At 37.1% G+C, this 20975-nt stretch overlaps 2 protein-coding genes across 3 annotated transcripts in view; one reads left to right on the forward strand and one right to left on the reverse strand.

Annotated features, from left to right (window-relative positions):
* The window catches only part of ZNF804B (zinc finger protein 804B), a 512406-nt gene that overhangs the window by 461881 nt on the left and 29550 nt on the right, over positions 1 to 20975 (reverse strand). The gene's annotated exons all lie outside the window — the stretch shown is intronic.
* TEX47 (testis expressed 47) lies at positions 15784 to 17699 on the forward strand. Of its 2 annotated transcripts, none has more exons than XM_082691729.1 (2): positions 15784 to 15928; positions 16678 to 17699. In XM_082691729.1, exon 2 carries the CDS (start codon positions 16783 to 16785, stop codon positions 17542 to 17544), a length of 762 nt encoding a protein of 253 aa, XP_082547855.1. In that variant the 5' UTR covers positions 15784 to 15928; positions 16678 to 16782; the 3' UTR covers positions 17545 to 17699. The 2 variants fall into 2 exon arrangements, with proteins under 2 accessions (XP_082547855.1, XP_082547854.1); XM_082691728.1 differs by having other exon boundaries at positions 16681 to 17699.

A 20975-nucleotide genomic window follows, 5' to 3' on the forward strand; every position in this document is an offset into this window, starting at 1 on the left:
TTTTCTCTAATGGTTGCATCATTTTACGATTCCAGAAACAGTACACAAGTGTTCAAGTTTCTCTACATCTTTGCCAAATACATTGCTCCTTTTTTTGTTTGTTGGTTGTTCTAATTTTTTACAAATTTTTTACAAACAATTTTATTTGTAGGTGACATACAATAATAGTTTCAGGTGTACAACAAAGTGCCTTAATATTTATATGTTATTACAAAATGTTTACCACTAAGTGTAGTTACCAACTGTTAGCAAAGTTATTATAATATTATTGGCTATATTCTCTATGCTGTACTTTATATCTCCATGACTTATTTATTTTATAACTGGAAGTTTGTACCTCTTAATTCCCCTTTTACTCATTCTCCTAAACTCCTCTTCACTGAGAATACTCAGAAATTGAATTACTGGATCATATGGTATTTCTATTTTTAATTTTAGCTCTATACTGATTTCCATAAGGGTTGTCCCAATTTACATTCCCATCAACAGTGCACAAGGGTTCCCTTTTCGCTATATCCTTGCCAATACTTGTTATTTATTGTCTTTTTGATACTAGTTATTGTGACAAGTATGAAGTGACATCTTATTGTGGTTTTGGTTTGATGATTAATGTTGTTCAACACCTTTTTAAGAATCTGTTTGCCATCTGTATGTATTCTTTGGAAAGATATCCAAAGCAATCTACATATTAATTGCAATCCCACAATTTTATACAGAAGTGAAACAAATAATTCCAAAATTTGTATTCAACCCCAAAAGATTCCAATTCCAAATAACCAAAGCAATCTTAAGAAATAAGACAGGGGCGCGTGGGTGGCTGAGTGGTTAAAGCCTCTGCCTTCGGCTCAGGTCATGATCCCAGGGTCCTGGGATCGAGCCCCGCGTTGGACTCTCTGCTCAGCGGGGAACCTGCTTCCTCCTCTCTCTCTGCCTGCCTCTCTGTCTACTTGTGATCTCTATCTGTCAAATAAATAAATAAAATCTTAAAAAAAAAAAAAGAAAGAAGACAAAAGCTGGAAATATCACACTCTCAGATTTCAAACTAAACCACAAAGCTACAGTAATCAAAACAGGATGGTACTGGCACAAAAACAGAAACATAGATAATAAAAGAGAATAAAAAGTCCAGAAATAAACTCACCACTTATATTAACCCAATTAATCTAGGACAGAAGAGGGGAAAATATACATTAAGGAAAATACAACCTCTTTAATAAGTATTGCTGAAAAAACCAGACAGCTCCATGAAAAAGAATGAAACTAGACAACTTTCTTAGACCATACACAAAAGTAAACTCAAGATAGATAAAGGAGCTGAATGTAAGACCTGAAACCATAAACTCCTTCAAAAATTACAGACAGTAAACTCTTGGACATCTTAGCACCATTTTTGGAAGGAGGAATCTGTCTTCTCATGCAAAGACAACACAAAGGAAAACTGAACAACTGAATAACTACATCGAACTGAAAAACTTTTGCACAGCAAAGGAAACCATTAACAAAACAGGGAACAAAAAAGGCAACCTTCTAGATGGAAGAAGATATTTGGAAATTATATATCCAATAAAGGGTTAATATCCAAAATATATAAAGAACTCCTACAACTCAACATGAAAACAGCAAACAATCTGATTTAAAAAATGAGTATCTGAATAGGTTGTTTGTTTTTTCACTTTTTTTTTTAATAGTAGCCATCCTAATGGGTGTGAGGTACACAATTATTTTTAATATAGGCAGTGGATACAATATTACTGGAAATTGTGTAGGAAAAACTAAAATTTTGGAATGGATAAATTTCATTCATTCCTTGAAATGAATGTAAGTTATTTTTTCCTTAGATTCATAGGGATAGATTATTGGCTATGAAATCTATTTTCATTAAGGAAATCACTCCTTATCTGTATCACTCCTACCTGATTTCAGTTACTCTGGAAGAGGCTACTATAATGGCAGCAGTGAAGCATGAGTGAGACATCTTCCCGGGATACGAGAATGGATCACCAAAAGATATTGTTCCCTGATACAGTCATCAAAAACTTTCAGCCTGGTATTTCTGACAACCCCAATGCAAAGCCCTTACCTAATGTCAGGGCCTGTGCTGAATTTGCTCAGAATTTAATACAAAAGCATCTTACACCTTCTGTTTCTGGTAATAAATTAATACTAGGTTTTTTTTTTTTTTAAATCTTCTGAGATGTGGCATTCTAATTTTGATAGGTTTGTTGTTTATCTCAAAAGGTACTGATTTCTTTCTTATATTTGGTTTTGAGTCAATTCAGAATTTAACTACTAAGGAACTCCTGGTCATCAACTGGGGCACACTTGACAATATGTGTCTCACCCCTTACAAAACACATAATCAGTTTGCTCGATATTTCACACCTAGAATTATCTTAATGAAAATGTGCAATAAATTAATACAAATGGAGATTCAAAAATGTTTAAGGACGCTCAAGAGTAGGGACTGGTTAAAAAATGCATCTGGGGGCACCTGGGTGGCTCAGTAGGTTAAGCTTCTGCCTTCAGCTCAGGTCATGATCTCAGGGTCCTGGGATCGAGCCTCCTATCAGGCTCTCTTCTCAGCAGGGGGCCTGCTTCTCCCTTCTCTCTGCCTGCCTCTCTGTCTACTTGTGATCTCTCTGTCAAATAAATAAATAAATAAAAATTAAAAATTTTTTTAAATGCATCTGAACATTAGAATCTATGCAGCCATTAAACATACTTCTGTAGCTTTATGTTTTATTTATACTATTTTATGGTTTTTATATACTTTTATACAAAATTTGTGGTATACATTTCATATACTTTTAGTACTTATGTGTTTAGTACTTATATGTTATTAACACCAAAAGGTTTTCATAAAATATCATTAAGAGGTAAAATCAAGGTGGAAAGTACAAGGTGAAAAAAGTGTGTGTGTGTGTGTGTATGAGGGTATGTGAACACCATCATTGAGGTATATTAAATAAAACTCATTACATGTTAAACTAAGCATATACCTACATGCAACTGCAATTACAGAAGAGAATCACAAATATACATCACTATTAATTTTTCTGGATTAACGTTGAAGTTATTTTTGCCTTCTAAATTTTCTATTAAAAAATGTATATACCTGCATTATATAAAATAATAAAAGGAGTGGATACCTGGGCTGCATGCAAGCCATTTCTCAGGTTGATCCAGACTGGTTTAGCCTTGGTCTCTGAGATGTGGGGCTGATCACTATTAAAGACCACAACCTTCCACTGCCAGAGGGAGCAATGGGCTGAGAGGCTGAGAAACCTGTATAGGAGGCATTTGTTCTCAACTGAGTGTTGACTGCTATCTCCTCACATCAGATAAGCGGCGAGATAGATCAATGTCACTAAAAAGTATTTCTGTGTCCTTGAGAGAGAAGCTTTTACACATTGAAAAGACCATTCATAGGTTTACTTTGTTTTTTTTTTTTTTTTTTAAGATTTATTTATTTATTTATTTGACAGAGAGACACCACAAGTAGGCAGAGAGGCAGGCAGAGAGAGAGGAGGAAGCAGGCTCCCCGCTGAGCAGAGAGCCCAATGCAGGACTCTATCCCAGGACCCTGAGATCATTACCCGAGCCGAAGGCAGCAGCTTAACCCACTGAGCCACCCAGGCACCCAGGTTTACTTTGGTTTTAAAGCTTAGTATTAAATTAATGAAGTTGCAAATTCAAGAAACCTAACCCAGCCTTAAGTTCTTATCACCAGTTTATAAATTATTAGTCTAGGGTATTTTAATAGTACCTTAGGGGGAGATTTTAACTGATCACTGGCCCAATTTAAAAATTCTTTATTTTAAAGGCAGTTCCTTGAAAAAATGCTTATCCAACAAACTGAATTATGTTGGGTAGGTAGGTAGAAAGATAATAGTAGATTGCTGATGCATGCATAAAATCTTAATGTTCCTGTATTATACACAACCTGGTAAGACTTTATCTTAAAGTAAATCAATCTAAAAATCTAAATTAATTACTCAATTATACATCTTAAGATGGAATTAAAAGGCCATCTTAATACTTGGTAGGACATATTCTCTTAGATATTAGAAATCCTTAAAATCCCAAGTATGCACAGATCCCTTAACACCAAAAGTATTACTACTAAACATTTAATTTTCTTAAACATTTTCACTGTAAATTATAAATCTCCCAAGGTTAAAAGATTTTTATCCATGAAGAGTTCAAAGATAGCCCTACAAACAGCTTTGATGTTCCCTTCTCAGGCAGTTGAAGTTATATAGGCTGATCAAGGATTTCAACCAAGTTGCTGACTGGATTTTTTTCGGTGCCACTAAGGGTAACCATAAGCCCTACTCATACTCTATAACAGAGACTTCATAACTTAATGAGGGTTGAATTCAAAACCTTTGAAAGTACATAGCCTATATTCCAAATTTATTTGTATCCTTACCTAATTTTTAAGTTGAGTAACTTTCATCCCACTACCTAGATCCCATAATGATAAATCCAACATGTTCAGTCACTGTTTCATTCAGTCCTGAATTTTTTTTTTTTTTTTACTTCCTTTCCTTCCATTAGGGCCACAATTCTTATTTATATTACACAACATTTGATTGAGTTTTGCGTCTCTCACAGCTAGTGGTGACAATGTCCGAAGTCTTTCTTCTGACAACTGTGTGTGAATGCACATGTGTCTTGGAGACACAAAGCAGGAATGAAAAGATGGTTAAATTATTGGTAAACCATTCAGTTCTGGGACACAGAGACGTCATCATCTTCTTGCAACTCTACCTTCTACCCCAGGCAAGTTGTTAATATAACATTTACTGATAAAACCTAGGAAATGAGTTCTACTTTAAGAATGTTATATTTATATATTTTTTCTTTCTTTTTTTTTAAATATTTTATTTATTTATTTGACAGAGAGAAATCACAAGTAGATGGAGAGGCAGGCAGAGAAAGAGAGAGAGGGAAGCAGGCTCCCTGCTGAGCAGAGAGCCCGATGCGGGACTCGATCCCAGGACCCTGAGATCATGACCCGAGCCGAAGGCAGCAGCTTAACCCACTGAGCCACCCAGGTGTCCCTATATTTTTTCTTTCTTTCTTTCTCTTTCTTTCTTTCTTTCCTTCCTTTTCTTTCTTTCTTTCCCTCTTTCTTTCTTCCCCTCCTCCTTCCCTTCCTTCCATTCTTTCATTCCTCCATTCATTCACCTTTTAGAATAAAATTAAGAGCGTGTATTTAAGCACAAGCTCAGTTGCTCAGTCTGCGACATGGTGTCATGGGCATCTGGGGTCAGTTCCATCAAAGCTGTGATGGTGCCCTTCACCTTGTCGCTTGCCTTGACGGCAGGGTCCCAACACTCAGAGAGTTGAGCACTTTCACAGAGCCTTTTTCATTTAAGTTATTGGAACTCTATTGATGAGAGAATATAATAGTGAAGGAGAAAAAAAAATGTTGCCTAATAATTAGCATGCCTTACTTTTCCCCATCCAAGAACAAAAAAAAGGTGAAATAGACTTAAATGTGGTCAAGGATTTATTTTAAAAACAAGTATTTACTGTTTCTCCATCCCAAAATAATGCTGAAAAATCTAAAAAGCAGTCCATCATCCTACCAAAGAGTTGCAGCTGGAGAGCATTCACATCATAGAGCTCTCATCGATCTAGGAGGGCTCTGGTTTTATCTGAGCCATGAATAACAAGACACTGGCATCCAGCACTGGGATTATCATCTACCCACTCAGAAGAATGATTAATTTAAGATGAATAGATGCTGACTTCAGAAGCACTATATGCATTTCCCAGATACTATTGCAGCAACACTCACTCACCTCAGATGTGATGAAGTATTCAGAGGGATCCCTCTGTTCTATTCATGTAACACAGAGCCTTCAAGATGTAGCCCAGCTCCCTGAACTGTTGTGTTGAATTTTATTCCACTTTACCGTCACCCTGCCAACAGAAATCTCTTCTTCCTTTACTTTTCATAAGATAAACTTCTTTTTGTTCCTTTCATTGCCTTCCTTTATATTTCATTAAATAGAAATGGCTTGGGGCACCTGGGTGGCTCAGTGGGTTAAGCCTCTGCCTTCAGCTCGGGTCAGGATCTCGGGGTCCTGGGATTGAGCCCTGCATCGGGCTCTCTCCTTGGCGGGGAGCCTGCTTCTCCCTCTCTCTCTCTACCTGCCTCTCTGCCTACTTGTGATCTCTCTCTCTCTCTCTGTGTCAAATAAATAAATAAATAAATAAAAATCTTTATAAAAAAATAAATGGCTTAACTGTAAAATATAATAGTAAATTTATGCCACTTAAGACAAATTAAGTAGTCAAAGAGTCTTGCAATCACAACCTGATAATTCTTTAAATGTTGTATAGCATGACTATGCTTTAGTTTTCCCTGAAAATATTTTATTCATTCTAGAGATCAGCTTTTTCAAGTACAGGTTATAAGTGTAAAGTTGTCTTCAAAAAAAACCTACAGATTTTTAATTTTCTAATGCACAAAGAAAACACTCATTGAAGGCAAAGAGGATATGCACTAAGCCAGAGACCAGCACTTGGGTTCTAATAACATCATGACCAAGAAGAATTTTCCTCCTTTAATGAGGCATAGGTCTTACAGAATGACCTTATAAAACATGTAAGACTAGCCTGGTTCTCAAATACATCACTGGAAGCAAATTTCTAACAACCAAAAATGAGTTATTGAGCCCAAGTCACACCATTGGCCTCCACCTCTGGTAAACCCCTGTGAGCCTGGACTCAAAATAAGTCTTTAATCAAGAGCTGAAGCTTCTAAGTATGCCCACCTCCCCTTTTTTTTTTAACTGCTGCATGTCTTATCATTGAAAAGTTACACATACATAGACACATGCACACAGGAACACAAATGAGAGATTCTGAATATGGGTACATGGTAGTTAAGTACAATATTTTGTGCAGTATATTAGAGATTTTAACCATCAAGCAATGATTAGGCCATGCCATTTCTCTATCTTATAAAAAGATTTCCTAAAATTTCTTTCCAAAAAAGATATGAAAGCTATATTATACTTTCTGCTCTGTTTATGATAAAAACAAGATTATCCTTCCCATCAAACCATAACTAAAAAAAGTGTGGCCTCTCTCAGTTTGTCCTTATAAAAAATTATAATAACAAATGAATGTATTACAACAAATATAATCAATACTCAAGTTGTTTGGCTAAAAGTTGATAATTCTAAGGAATGGGTGATCCAAATGACCTTAATTTTTGACCCCGAAGCTTTCTATTTGTGTTGGAGAATTTTGCCTTTATAGTTATGCTTTTATTCACCTTATCAGTAACTGAATTTTTCTGAGTATAACACAACTAAAGAATAGAAATGGTTTAGCCCATGGAAAAGTGAAAAGTTTTACATGAATATAAAATATTCACCCAGAAATCATAATTCTACTAACTAGATCATTGGGTTAGAAGTTAAGACCTTCTTTCTTCAGCTGTAATCTCATCAAATGTGATGCATAGAGCCTCTCAAGTTTTAAAGAGGGACAAAATGATCATTTATCCATATTTCAGCACATGAAGGCACAGAGTCCAAGATAGCTTTGCCTAGGAACTCTCCTGGAATAAGTATTCATGGCAAAAAGATTTTTCGATGAGGCTGACAGTAGTAGGTATGTAGCTGAGAGGTGCCTGTCAAAGAGACAAGCAACTAGGGTGATAGATGAGGCATGGACCAGAAAGGCATTCATGCATCTCCAGCAGATGCCAGCACTGAAGACTGATGCAGGAGGACCAGATGTCAACACTTCCCCACTGTGATGCTACTGTAGACCCTGGATATTTATCCTCCCAAATGACACAGGTACCCCAATATATGCTCATTCTCTATAATTCACTTCACAAAAAAGTGACATATATTCCAACAATGGTATTTAGAATCACATGTGCACAACTACTACTGTTAGTGGGTGTGGCTTCTGAAGACATATGGAATTGCCCTGAATGAAAATGGGCAAAGGGGCTTTAAATTTAATATAGTCTGAAAAGGTTGCAGGATAATAAAGACTTGGATAAATAAAGGAAAATCTGTTTTAGATACTTAGGACATAGCCAATCTTTAAAAAACTTCACTATCTTGTTCTTACCTATTGCGGCTCTGGATATATGAAGTAACAAAGATATAGTTACTTACACTTGGATTAACATTACTCTTGATTCAAAAAGAAATAAAAGTTCCAAAGTTTTAAATTCTAGCCTAAATCTTCATTGCATATATGGGATGCAACCATATTTTAGTCAGCACTTCTGACTCTAAAATTGTGCCTTCCCAAACGTCCTGAATATAGTTATTAAAACCACTCAACCTGGCACCCATCCTATTACTTCCCTGTGTAAAAATAGCTCAAGCATCCCCAAATTCAGGTTCCTGTAACTGCTTTTTGAATACCTCTAGCCCCACTTTACTTATTGAAACATCCAACAGCTTTCCTGAAAAGTAATCTCATAAGAAATATCATCTCATTGTTTCAGTATTTCATGGACGTGTTTTTATCAACCTTGATATCAGGTAAGCAACTTGAGGGCTGCAACAGAAACTGGCCTCTTGGTGCCAGGTTCTCCTTAACCGAAAAAGGAGCATGTTATGTTAGTCAGTAGCGTCCGGTTTCCTTCCAACTCTAAACTTCCTTGAGTTCAATTTTCTCCATTCCGTACAGTGCATTGATCAAAATTAAACCAAAAAAAAGCAAGCACTCAAATAGATCCTAGCTTACTGATGTGTTTTAGCACAACAGATTATGTGAACCAAAGCAGACGCCTGCACTGACATTAGGAAGTTACTACTCTAACCGTAATCACTGGTTTATGTGTAAGGCAACTTTGCTATTATAACTCAAAAACGTTTAAAGTCATGAAAAACTAAATTAAGATTGAGTTGTGTTTGTATCACATGACATAATGTGTAAGCAGGGCATTCGTAACTAATGTGTCTTTAGAGCTCCTCTGTGTGCCAAGGCAGCACAAAATACATCTGATACAAGAGGAAAAATAAACACAACTCAGACTTCAGTGTTATTTGTTGTCTCCAAAATCTCTGTTGAGAACTGACGATCTTAAAAATATTTTCAAAGCTTATAATAGAGCCTTCCATTTTCAGACTTCACCTTCCTGGTTAGACACAATGGCAGTTGAGAGAAAACAACAAAAACAACAACAAGAACGACCACAACAACAACATAGTATGCTAGTTTTTAATAGAGAAAAACCTAGGATCGCTATAGGATAATTGCCCTATAATCTTCCTCCTCTATAATTTACTATCAGAGTGCTTTCATTCTTCTTACTGCCAAATGTTTTGGAGGAGGGAGTCTACTCCTTAACCACTTATTCCATATTGACTCAACTCAATGAATGCTCCCTGGCTTCCCTTGATCATTTTCCTGAATCTTTTTTTTTTTTTTTTTAAGTCTCTGGGAAACTTGTAATTGCCAATACTAGAACGTCAGCTCTGTTCTCAAAGGGTTTTTTTGTTTGTTTGTTTGTTAGTTTAAGATTTATTTATTTGTTTTTTTATTTGACAGACAGGGTTCACGAGTAGGCAGAGAGGCAGGGAGAGAGAGAGAGAGAGAGAGAAGCAGGCTCCCTGCTGAGCAGAGACTCCAAAGTGGGGCTTGATCCCAGGATCCTGAGACCATGACCTGAGCCGAAGGCAGAGACTTAACCCACTGAGCCACCCATGCGCCCCTGTCTCGTTTTTCTTTCCAAATCTGGGCTTTTCCCGCCATCCTCCATCTATAGTTTAAAAATCTAAGTCCTCCCAGGTAGTGACATTCAAATCCATAAGTCATCTTTCAGTCTTTCCACAGCTCACCTCACACATCCAGTTAACCAAATTCTATCTACCTTCGTGATGATTCGCATATATTTCTTGGTCTTAGCAACTGCCAGACTCTTCAAAGACCCACCTTTTTCTCAATGGTAGGATTTAGGCTAGCCATGCAAAGAGGGTCTTAACATCATGAAGGGTTTTTCTGAACTGAAGCTCCTAAACCGTGTCTCCATAACAGTTCCATTTTCCAACTCTAGGTCTTCCTATTCTTGCTCTCAATCACTAAGCCTAGACATCCCTGATCCTCCTTTGTTCACCTTGGTCCAACAGCTGCCATTTTATAAGTTCTACCCATTGGGAGGCTCGCAAACTAGACTAGCCCAGACCACAAACAGAGCAACACATGTATTACCTTTTACCAAACCCAAAACCTATTGGGTTTTTTAATTTTATTTTTTTTCTGAATAGAAAAATAATGTAGACATGCTTAGAAATGGTTTAAAAAGGCAAAATGAGTATCAACACCAAATTCTACCATTTTTTTTTTTGAAAGAAAGAGAAAAAGAGAGCATTAGTGGGGTGGGGGGTGGTTGTGCAGGGTGGAGAAGATGGAGAGGGAGAGAATCTTAAGTAAGCTCCATGCCTGGCACAAAGCCTAATTTGGAGCTCAATCTCACAACCCTGAGGTCATGACCTGAGCAGAAACCAGGAGTCTAATGCTTAACTGACTGAACCACTCAAAGCACCCCCTAAATTCCACCAATTTTAACATTTGGCTAGATTTCTCTCTGGTTTGTATTATCGTTTTTAAAGTAAAATGGGAGCCACATATTATACATAACTTTGTTTATTATATTACTTACTTTGAGAATAACTGTTTTCTGTGCATTTAAAATATCCTTCAGAAATAATTTTAGGACATCACAGTATTCCATAATTAATATACCTATTCAATTTTTCCAAATTCTCCTTTAATCCCTATAATAACGATCTTTATAATAAAACATTCATCAATTATTTTGTTTCTTTATTTCTTCTTTTATTTCTTTCATTTCTAATACCCAGAAGAGGTATTGCTTATAGTATGAAATTTGTAAGCTCGTGATCCAGATCACCAAATTACTTTCTAGAAAAGCTGAATCAGTTTGCTCCTCGACCGGTGGAAGAAAAGAGCACTCATTCCCCAGTGGCAGAATTCTTCAAAGTGTTCTGGTTGCCTCCAGGATTGTCCATCCCTAACTCCTCTGCCCATCACAACAGGCAACTTTCGAAAACACAGTTATGATTACAGGCACTCAGACAATCCCAGTGATTCCCTACCACCCACAGAGTAAAACTCATACCTCTGAGCACAGCATCCAAGTCCTCCACAAACTAGCTCCAACTTCCTGTTTCTCCTTCCTCTTGTCTCTCCCTGGCTCACCCTCAGCCTGAGCCATCACTACTACTCTGGGCTATACTTATAATCACCTGGAGAAGCTTTCACAAACACATAGGCTAGAGTTCTTTTCTAATTAATTAAGAACCAGGGGCTGGCTTCATCTCCACCAGATGATCCTAATAGACAGCCAGCGTTTGAATCACCACCGCCAGCCTGTTCTTCCTTAAAATGAAATGGGTGGTGGGGCGCCTGGGTGTCTCGGTGGGTTAGGGCCTCTGCCTTTGGCTCAGGTCATGGTCTCCGGGTCCTGCGATCGAGCCCCATGTTGGGCTCTCTGCACAGCGGGGAGCCTGCTTCCTCCTCTCTGCCCGCCTGTCTGCCTACTTGTAGTCTCTGTCAAATAGATAAATAAAAATCTTAAAAAAAAAAATGGACATCTCAACTGGACCCATTCTAGAGAAATGAATTCAAGAAACATTCATAAAACCACTTCCTAGCTCTGTTCCCCTAAAGACCATGCCCAAATAAAAGCTCTTTCATTAAGCTTCCCCAAAAAGCCACCCTTTCCACCTCAGGGCTTCTAAAGCACTGATCATCATTCACATTATATTTATGAATTTTTCCCCTGCCCTGTAGTCTTTCATGGACATCTCAACACCCCTCACTGGACCCTAAACTCCTGAAATTAGAGACCATCTGTTTTTCATTTTGTGTTTCATACAATGCCCCTGATATTACCTGGCACACCAAAGGTGTAGATAAACCTGAGATGAATGAGGGAATAAAGACAGTAAATCAATTTTGTTGAATTATAGGTATGAGGTAAGACTTTTCAATTTCCTTTATCCAAACCACAAGGTAGCCTCTATTTCCAGAAAAATTGTCCTGTCATAGAGAAGCAAAGAATGGCCCTGTGGGCATGGATACTGAGAGGGAATAATTTATCTCTTCTTTACCCTAGGTAACCAGAGTAGGAAGGTTGCTGAGAGCATGTATGAACCGTGTAAAGCACTTATATACCTTGTGCCTTAGTTTCCCCTTCCATAATCATGCCCAAACCTCTGTCAACTTTATAGGGCTGTGGTGAATCTTAAATTAATTAATATGTGTATAAGCATCTAGTGTAGGGCACATGGTAAATAATCACTTAATGGTATTTAATCTTTTTAATCCTTTCTTTTTGCCTTACAAAGACAAAGGACACTAGGAGTTCGTTTTTTAGAAACACTTGATTCCAGAAAATCAAACCAGGGCAGGAAGTATGCGGTAAATATTAAGGTGCATGTTTGACACAAGTTCCAAATACATGTTGTGTACTTCCGTGAGATGAGTTAGATAATAAGAGCAGATAGGTCGAATATAGGGAAGAAGACTCATTAGCATTATAGGTTTCCACTTGGCTTCTGCCACTTGTCAGTTGTTGGAACTTAGATATCTACTCTAACGGATCACTCGCGGAGAACAAACCCCCGTCTTTTTATCCCGTTGGACTGATAGAGGAGGTCTGTTTGAGTTGACACCTGAAGATAAATAACTAGCCCATAATCAATGGAACACTGGACTGGGGCATCTGAGAACTCAAATGCCGAGTGTCCATGGAAAGGAGCTCGTGCAATTATAATTATATACATTAGCCAATAAAAAAAAATTGTCCAAACTCTGCATTGTTTATATTCCTATCTGCTTGAAACTTGACTCCTGACTTACGAGCCTGGTTGATAAAAGGCAAGAAAAAAAAGTAAGTTGTTTTTAAATGTGATGTGACAATGCAACGAAAATGTGGAAGCAAGAATCCAACAACAAAACATGCATCAAGAGATGGAAAGATAATGGGGAAGATAGAGGTCGAACTGTTATCTATGGTGGTAGAAACTACTGATTTTAGATGTAGCCAGTGGGACCACATGAAACTGAGAAACGTATAGAATTGTTGAATCATTATGTTACACACCCGAAACTAGTTTAACAGCGTAAATTATACTTGAATAAAAAAATTAAAACATAAAAATTCTCAATATCAGTTTTTAACTTACAGAAATAACAATTTCAAATCTTTCAAGGCAATGCCAATTAAGAGATCATTAAAAAAAAAGAGAGAGAATCACTCTTTTGAAAAAAGAAATGACTCAGTGATTTTTGCACAGTTATCATGGGGAATTACAATGATGAAAGACTGCCATTTTTCTATTAGGTTTATATTGGAGAAACCAAGATATATGAAAGAGAAGGGAAATAAGTGCACAAGCAGTGAAAAATCACAGCTGAGCTCCCTTTTGTAGGGGCAAAAACGTAGAAAAATTGTACTCTAGGTAAGAATGGTTTCATAAAGGAGAAAATCTTATCCCTGTATAAAAGGTTAATTTAATTTTGCATTAAAAAAAGACTTCTGGGGCTCCTGGGTGGCTCAGTGGGTTAAGCCGCTGCCTTCGGCTCAGGTCATGATCTCAGGGTCCTGGGATCGAGTCCCGCATCGGGCTCTCTGCTCAGCAGGGAGCCTGCTTCCCTCTCTCTCTCTCTGCCTGCCTCTCCATCTACTTGTGATTTCTCTCTGTCAAATAAATAAATAAAATCTTTAAAAAAATAAAAATAAAAATAAAAAAGACTTCTGGATATGCCCTATAAAGTCTTCCACTAACTTTGAGCAAAGCCCTTGTTAGGTTACCAAACCTTACAGCTGCATGTCCCCATTTTCTCTGTTACAATCCATCATTGTGCCCTGGAAGTAAGTTCCAGGAATCTTGTGGACTTGGGAAGGAAAGAAGAGCCTTCCCCTAGCATTCTATGGAGGGGAAGTAAACAGGAAAGACTTCATAAAATAAGTATCTCCTAAACTTTATGAAACAGACGCGTCACAGGTCCTACGGTTTCATGCTCTCAGCTGAATAGGTGAGGTGGAAAAACACTGAAGATAGAAGATTCTGATTATAATTCAAATAAAGAGCAAGGACTAAAATGAAATGAAGAACCTATGCTACATTTCAAAGGAAAAAGACTTAGTAACAGAATACAGTTGGCAGATAACATGAAAAGATAAGACCAAGGGTGTTGGCCTACAAGATGAGCAAAAAATGTGTAACTGAGATACAAACGGGGTATTTGTAAAGGGAAATATACAGAAAATAATAGTTAAAATGGTGGCATTTTAAATTGAAAAGGGTAGAGGTACATCAAAGGAGAAGAGTTATAAACAGGATTACAATTATAACAGGAAGTCTTCTGTACAGAAAAAATAATAAGCTGGAATGTTAATCTTTTTCTTCTTTGTCAACACCAACAAACTGATGGTATCACCTTGAGCCTTAGATTGAGAAGGAGTCCAAGTCCATGGCTGGCATCAACATGGAGGTCTCCATGGCCAATTGACACCAAGGACCAGCCACCTGCCCTCACAGAAGATGGCACTAAGCTACAGAGACAGAATGAGCAATCTGCACAATGAGCACAGAGCCTCAGCTTTGAGAGGGAACTGACCAAGGCCATCAGTAGAGATTTGGAAGAAATTCAGGCAGATCCAGAGTCACAGAAAGCAAGGAAGAAGAGAATGCCATCGAAGTATGGTCAACACTATCACGGTCTGCAAAGCAGTAAGGAGAATGAGGCCAAGAACAACCACTGGACTGGGCAGGGACAAGTTTCTGTGTGCCTTGGGAAGGACCATATCATTTCAGGGAGTGATGAAGTGAATCCCATGAGGAATTAGTCAGTTTTTATGTACCACAGAATTAAGGAATCATTAAGTCACCTCTCAGCCTCCACTTTTTGGGATAACTCATCAATGTATTTAATTAAAACCTCATCATAAGTTCGGATAACACAAACCTTGGTGGGGGGGAGGTACTGTAAGGTTTACTTTTTAAAAAATTGAATAACAGTGTTTTCTCATCTTGTTTTTAAGTGATGGTTACAACTTATATGAATGCAATTTTAAGATATGGTATTATTAATTTTTATTGTAAAAACTAACTTAAATTCACATTAAATTAGGAAAACCTTATAAAAGAATTTTTTAAAACAGTCATCATTACACAGAATCTGACATGTGTTCTTAAAGTATTTATTTATTTGACAGAGAGAGACACAGTGAGAAAGGGAACACTAGCAGGAGGAGTGGGAAAGGGAGAAGCAGGCTCCCCGCTGAGTAAGGAGCTAGACGGGGGACTCGATCCCAGGACCCTGGGACCATGACCTGAGCCAGAGGCAGACACCCAATGACTGAGCCACCCAGGCACCCCTTAAAGTATTTAATTAATGCATCAATACCCCTCTACCCTAGGTGGACAGCGTAGGGATTGCTGAAAGCATGTTTGAATTGTGTGCATGCTTTGGTTTCCTCTTCCATAAATTATAGACAAAAATATATAAATAAATAAAAGATGTCTAGGAAGATATCCAGGTCCATGGTCTGACTGACTTACAATGGCACCTGGCTAAGAAGAAGCCATTCCAGAAAAGAAACCCTCATTTCCTCTTCCAAGAGTTTGAGATGGCTATTGAGATATCCTCATTAAATGAAGAAATGACACTTGCCAGTGCACTCTGGCCCTTTAAGACCACAGACAGACTGATTCACTAGGCACCATGGAAACGAGAAGAGAATACTCAGGACAGCTGGCAGCACCCAAGACACTGGCAGTTGGAAAACTGATGGAGGACAAATGGGACTTCAAGGACAGGTAAAAAAGCAAGAAGCACTTGAAGAAGAAAAGAAAGGTTAAGATGACCTGGAGAAAAGAGAAAGAGATTCATAAGAAGAGTAAGTGCAAAGTAACAGAATTTATTATTTGATACCCACAATGACAACAAAAGGAAGGCAAAGGGTCATTTCTGACATTTGTTGATAGGAAAAAAACTCAAAGAATCAAAATTAGGTACTCCCAAAATCGACTGTTACTAGACAAGCCACAGTATTAACTTCTAGTATCCCGAGTAAAGATGAAGGAAGCCAATTAGGACGTAAGAATTCCCCAGATTTTTTTTTTTTTTTTTTTTTTTACTGACCAGTTAAATTAAAAAATAAATAAATTACCATAAAATATCACTTTTTTTAAATTGACAAATCAAGGACAATCTGTAATTACCATTACATATAGGAAAATACATTTTAATGTGAAACCAAAACTAGGGTACGTGACTGTGAGCGATTCACTCCTGTGTGCGTGTACACGTATGTGCATAAGAGCACATGTGTGATTCAGAAAAAGGGGGCTGAGAAAAAATTTTGCATAAGATGAAAGAGAAAATAATAATGCAAACAAAAACAGAGTTAACTTGCTCTAGAATACGTGCTTCCTTCTCCTCATCACCAGTGTATTAGTTTTTTCCTACAATGCGAATGTTATTTCATTGTAAACTTTTAAACAATCTCTATAATTTGCATCTGGTTTTAACGTTATCTTTTATTTCAAAGATGGTATTGTTGATAATACTGGGAAGGGATTCTGCTATTTGCTAGCATTTGACAAATAATAAGACTTTTTTTTTTTTTTTTTTTTTTTTGGTAAGAAGAAATAAAACAGTTCACCTCTTCACTGAAGAGGTATCCTGATAATGTAAACATCGTGGTAGGCTGAAACCTGGAATCATCTGGAAGAACAAATAGGGTCCATCATGACTTTCCCAGGCCATATCAGAAAGCCCAACAAAAGGGCTTTTCCAGTGGAATCTCCTCTAATGCCACAAATTCCACGTGGCAATTTCTTACATCTTCAGGAGGAGAAACAAAGACTACAGCTAAAGAAATTCCTTCTTCATAGGATGTTTCTAGTGGCCGAGCTAACAGCAAACACAGAAAAAAAAGATATCGCTGACTACTATGAACAAGTGTTTCAGTCAATTTTAAAACATCACCTAGGAGAAACAGTGACAGGGTTTTTGCTGGTATATCCTACTTCTATTCTGCATATCCTTGAGAGCTCCAGCGGTACACTTTATCGAATTCTTTTAGATTATCTGAGTCATCAAAAGAGTGAAACAGAATTCTTTATCCGAGGGATGAGAATTATCGTTGTGTCCCATAACATCCCAACCAGGCTCTTCATGCAATGGCATATTTCAGTAATAAAAGTTCCAGTCATGTATCTCGATGATGTGACACAGACACAATCCGTGGAAGAGGTCATCACAGAATTTCTCACTCAGACTCATAAACTGGCACTCCATCTTTTAAAGACAGTTAAAGTGGGTGCTAAAGGACCGGGAGATAATCTGCACCAACTTGCACCTGAACTGCTCATCCCAGAACAAATAATAAAGTACTTATACAAATCTGAAGAATTCATGGATCCAGAAATTTTCATAAACACATATAACAAACCCATACATGTCACTTTGGATTCCGAGGTGATATGGCCTGCTCCGACTTATTTCTAGGACTGAGAGAGGTGTGGTGGATGGGGTCTGATCTCTCAAGGAATTGATGCTACTCAAATAAAAGGAAGGAATTTCTAAAGTTACTCTCCTCTTAAAAAAGAAAGGACCAGAATGCCACAATATACACAAAAGTAATATATTAATCTTCGCAGAGCATGTTGAGCGGAACTTTAAAATTAATGTTTGTTCTGATATTAAGTTCAACATGTTATTTTAATAGGTGGAGAGTTTTAATAAGCTCATAATTTTTCAAATGTTAACATCATTTTGATGAAATGGCTTAATTTTTTTAAGAAAAGGGTAGATAATAAAGGGCAAATTCAGATTCTCATTCATTCTTTGAGATTTTACTAATTTATTTGACAGAGAGAGAGTGCACGCACAAGCAGGGGAGTAGGAGAGGGAGAAGCAGGCTCCCCTCTAAGCAGGGAGCCAATTCAGGGCTCCATCCCAGCACCCTGGGATCATGACCTGAGCTGAAGGCAGACACCTGACCGACTGAGCCACCCAGGGGCCCTCATTCATTCTTTCCACAGTAAATGATCATCAGCCACCACATAGAATCAAATTTCAGGAAAAACCATTTTGTTCTCAGAATATAAAATTTGGAGGGAAAATACCATCATTGAGTTGCTTGCAACCTAAGTTTAGAGGCAAGTATATGTAAAAGTAAATATGATATGGTATGATCATTATTATAGTTAGCAGTATGTAGGAAAGACTTGAAGGAATAATCTCTACGTGATTCCAGAATTCAGAACACAAAACCTAAACTTTGAAAAGAGAAAAGCCCATATATTCTGAGCTATATAATTAAGAATTTTGAGGCTAGTATAAAAGCTGAAGAACACAGTAGCTTTCTGAAACAGCCAGAAAATATGTTGTCAGAAGGCACCATATTCTTTTAATGCAAAATCATTTTTTGAGCACCCTTCACATGACAGATATTTGCCAGATGTTAGGGATACAGTAGGGTACCCAGAAAACGTGATTCTTGCTCACTTGTAAAATATTTATAAATGCTCCCGCATAAGATATACAGATTGGTTATTTTTTTTTCATTTTACTTCCTATAAAACAATGACCTGCAATTTCTGCATGACCTATTTTAAGTTGTTCTCTCCCTTCTTTCATGGGATCAATTACCTTTTGAATTATTTAGAATAATGTAATTTGTTTAAACTATTAAATGGTATTGAATGGTATTAATATCTTGATGACTTCAGTGATATTTATCCAAAATTATTTCAATATCTCATGAAACAGATTTCCTAGAAGAAACACTGTGTATCGTTTTACATTTTTTTATTATTATTATTTGATTTTCAGTCTCTTCGGGAGAAAAAAAAAAGCAATATCAGTATACAACTCAAATTTGTTACATGCAGATAATTTGTCATCACTTGTTCCATATCAGAATCAAATTTGGGGAAAGATTGCTTCTATTTTTAAATTTTGTAATATAGATTTAGAGACAGAACAGCATTTTTCACTCTTAGCTGCACTTGAAGTTCTGTTCATTTAAATTTAGTAACAGAAAGGGTACAATTTTAGATTAAACATGAAGTAATTCTTCTGGTTAAAAAAGAGTATATAACTTATAAATGTTTTTATCAATTTAGCAAACACTAAATACCTCATATTCATCAGCAATGTGCTATTTACTATTTACTCTGAAATGTGAAAAGACACAGGCATCCACCCATTAAGAATAAACGTTCAACAACAAAATGAGTAGAAGTAAAAGTAAATGCTTTCCAGGCCAAAGTAGGGGGTGGGGAAAGCCATAGAGAAAAGACTTGAGGAAATAAGCCCTGATCTAGGCTTGTGGATGTGAAGAGAGGCTGGGGAGGGCAGATGACCAAATTTAGGAGAACAAAGAACAAGCAGAAACAGGAAAAAGAAAATGAACCATAAATGGTCATTGAATCAGACAGAATCCCTTTAGCAAGGTAAATTTTGTTGTTTTGGAAGAGTATTTTCTAAAGTTAGCAAATGAAGAGAAGTGCAGTCTACAAATAAAATTGTACATTTTTTTTAAATTTTTTCAAAGATTATTTATTTGACAGACAGAGATCACAAGTAGGCAGAGAGGCAGACAGAGAGAGAGGAAGCAGGCCCCCTGCAGAGCAGAGAGCCTGATGCAGGGCTCGATCCCAGGACTCTGGGATCATGACCTGAGTTGAAGGCAGAGGTTTTAACCCACTGAGCCACCCAGGCGTCCCCAAAATTGTACATTTATCTATAAAAAAGTACTGCATATTTTCCAAAAATGGCCATGGCAATATAATGCATCCCACATGCTCTTCTTAAAATGTGGCCTTAATATTCCTACATGTCATGGTGGCTTCTAAATCCCCTCCCCTTGAAATCAAGCAGAACTTTGTAATTTCGTTAACCAAGAGAGTACAACAGAAGTGATCCCATGTGACCCCCCAAGGCTAGGTCATAATATATGATCATTTCAATGCTAGTTCTTGGAACCTAAAAATTCACTGTGAGCAATCTATCATGGTTTTCCAGAGGACATCCCCAACAGAGGTCCCAGCCAAGAGCCACAGTCACCACTAGACATGTGAGTGGGTGAACCTTCAGGTGTTTCCAGACTTTAGTCTTCCAGTCAACCCTGGATTTCAAGCCAGGACAACCAACACTGTGTGGAGTAGCAAAGATGGTGTGTTCCCCCTGAGCCCTGACAAACTGCATATCTGTGAATGAGATAAATGACTGTCATGGATTTAATCTCCTGTGTTTTGGATGAATGATTATGTAACAATCTGGAACAATAATATATATGTATTGGGAATAACTTTATATGCAGATATATAAAGTTATTATATATATTTATTATATAAAGTTTTATATATATATATATAACACATACATATATATGTGTGTGTGCATATAATTTCATATCATTTAGTTTTCATTCATCTATGCCAGTAATATTTACTAAATTTCTACCGGCAAATATTTACTAGGGGGCCAAGCATCATGCTTGCCACTGGAAATACAAGTAGCAGTAGAAAGGTATCTTCCTAACATAGACCTAGCACACTGCTTATGATCCATCTTTTATTGGTCTATAACACTTTTAGATATGAAAAGTACTGATTGAAAATTAATTCACTAAGCCAAAGAAAGAAAAACATTAAAAAATCAGATTCATTTTTGGAGGAAGATATAGAAACGATCTCAATGCTAATATTACTGATTTACATAGTATACTGTTAATTTACATTTGAAGCATTCTTGAAGTGTCCATTATGAAAATAACTGGAAGAGAAGCTCAAAGAGACTCTAAATAAATTAAACTACTTATATAGCTATTTATCTATTTTAGTGAGCACAGGAGAATGAGTTTATTCAAATGAAAGTTAGCCTTCCTAGAAGTCATGTTGGGCAGGTTTGTACTTATTTTTCAGATACAC

The sequence above is a fragment of the Mustela nivalis genome, assembly GCF_964662115.1.
Source record: "Mustela nivalis genome assembly, chromosome: 12".
In the NCBI taxonomy this organism is placed as follows: Eukaryota; Metazoa; Chordata; class Mammalia; order Carnivora; family Mustelidae; genus Mustela; species Mustela nivalis.

Coding starts and splice junctions, on each gene's coding strand:
- TEX47 (XM_082691729.1), top strand. CDS start 16,783: ATGACTTTCCCAGGCCATATCAGAAAGCCCAACAAAAGGGCTTTTCCA.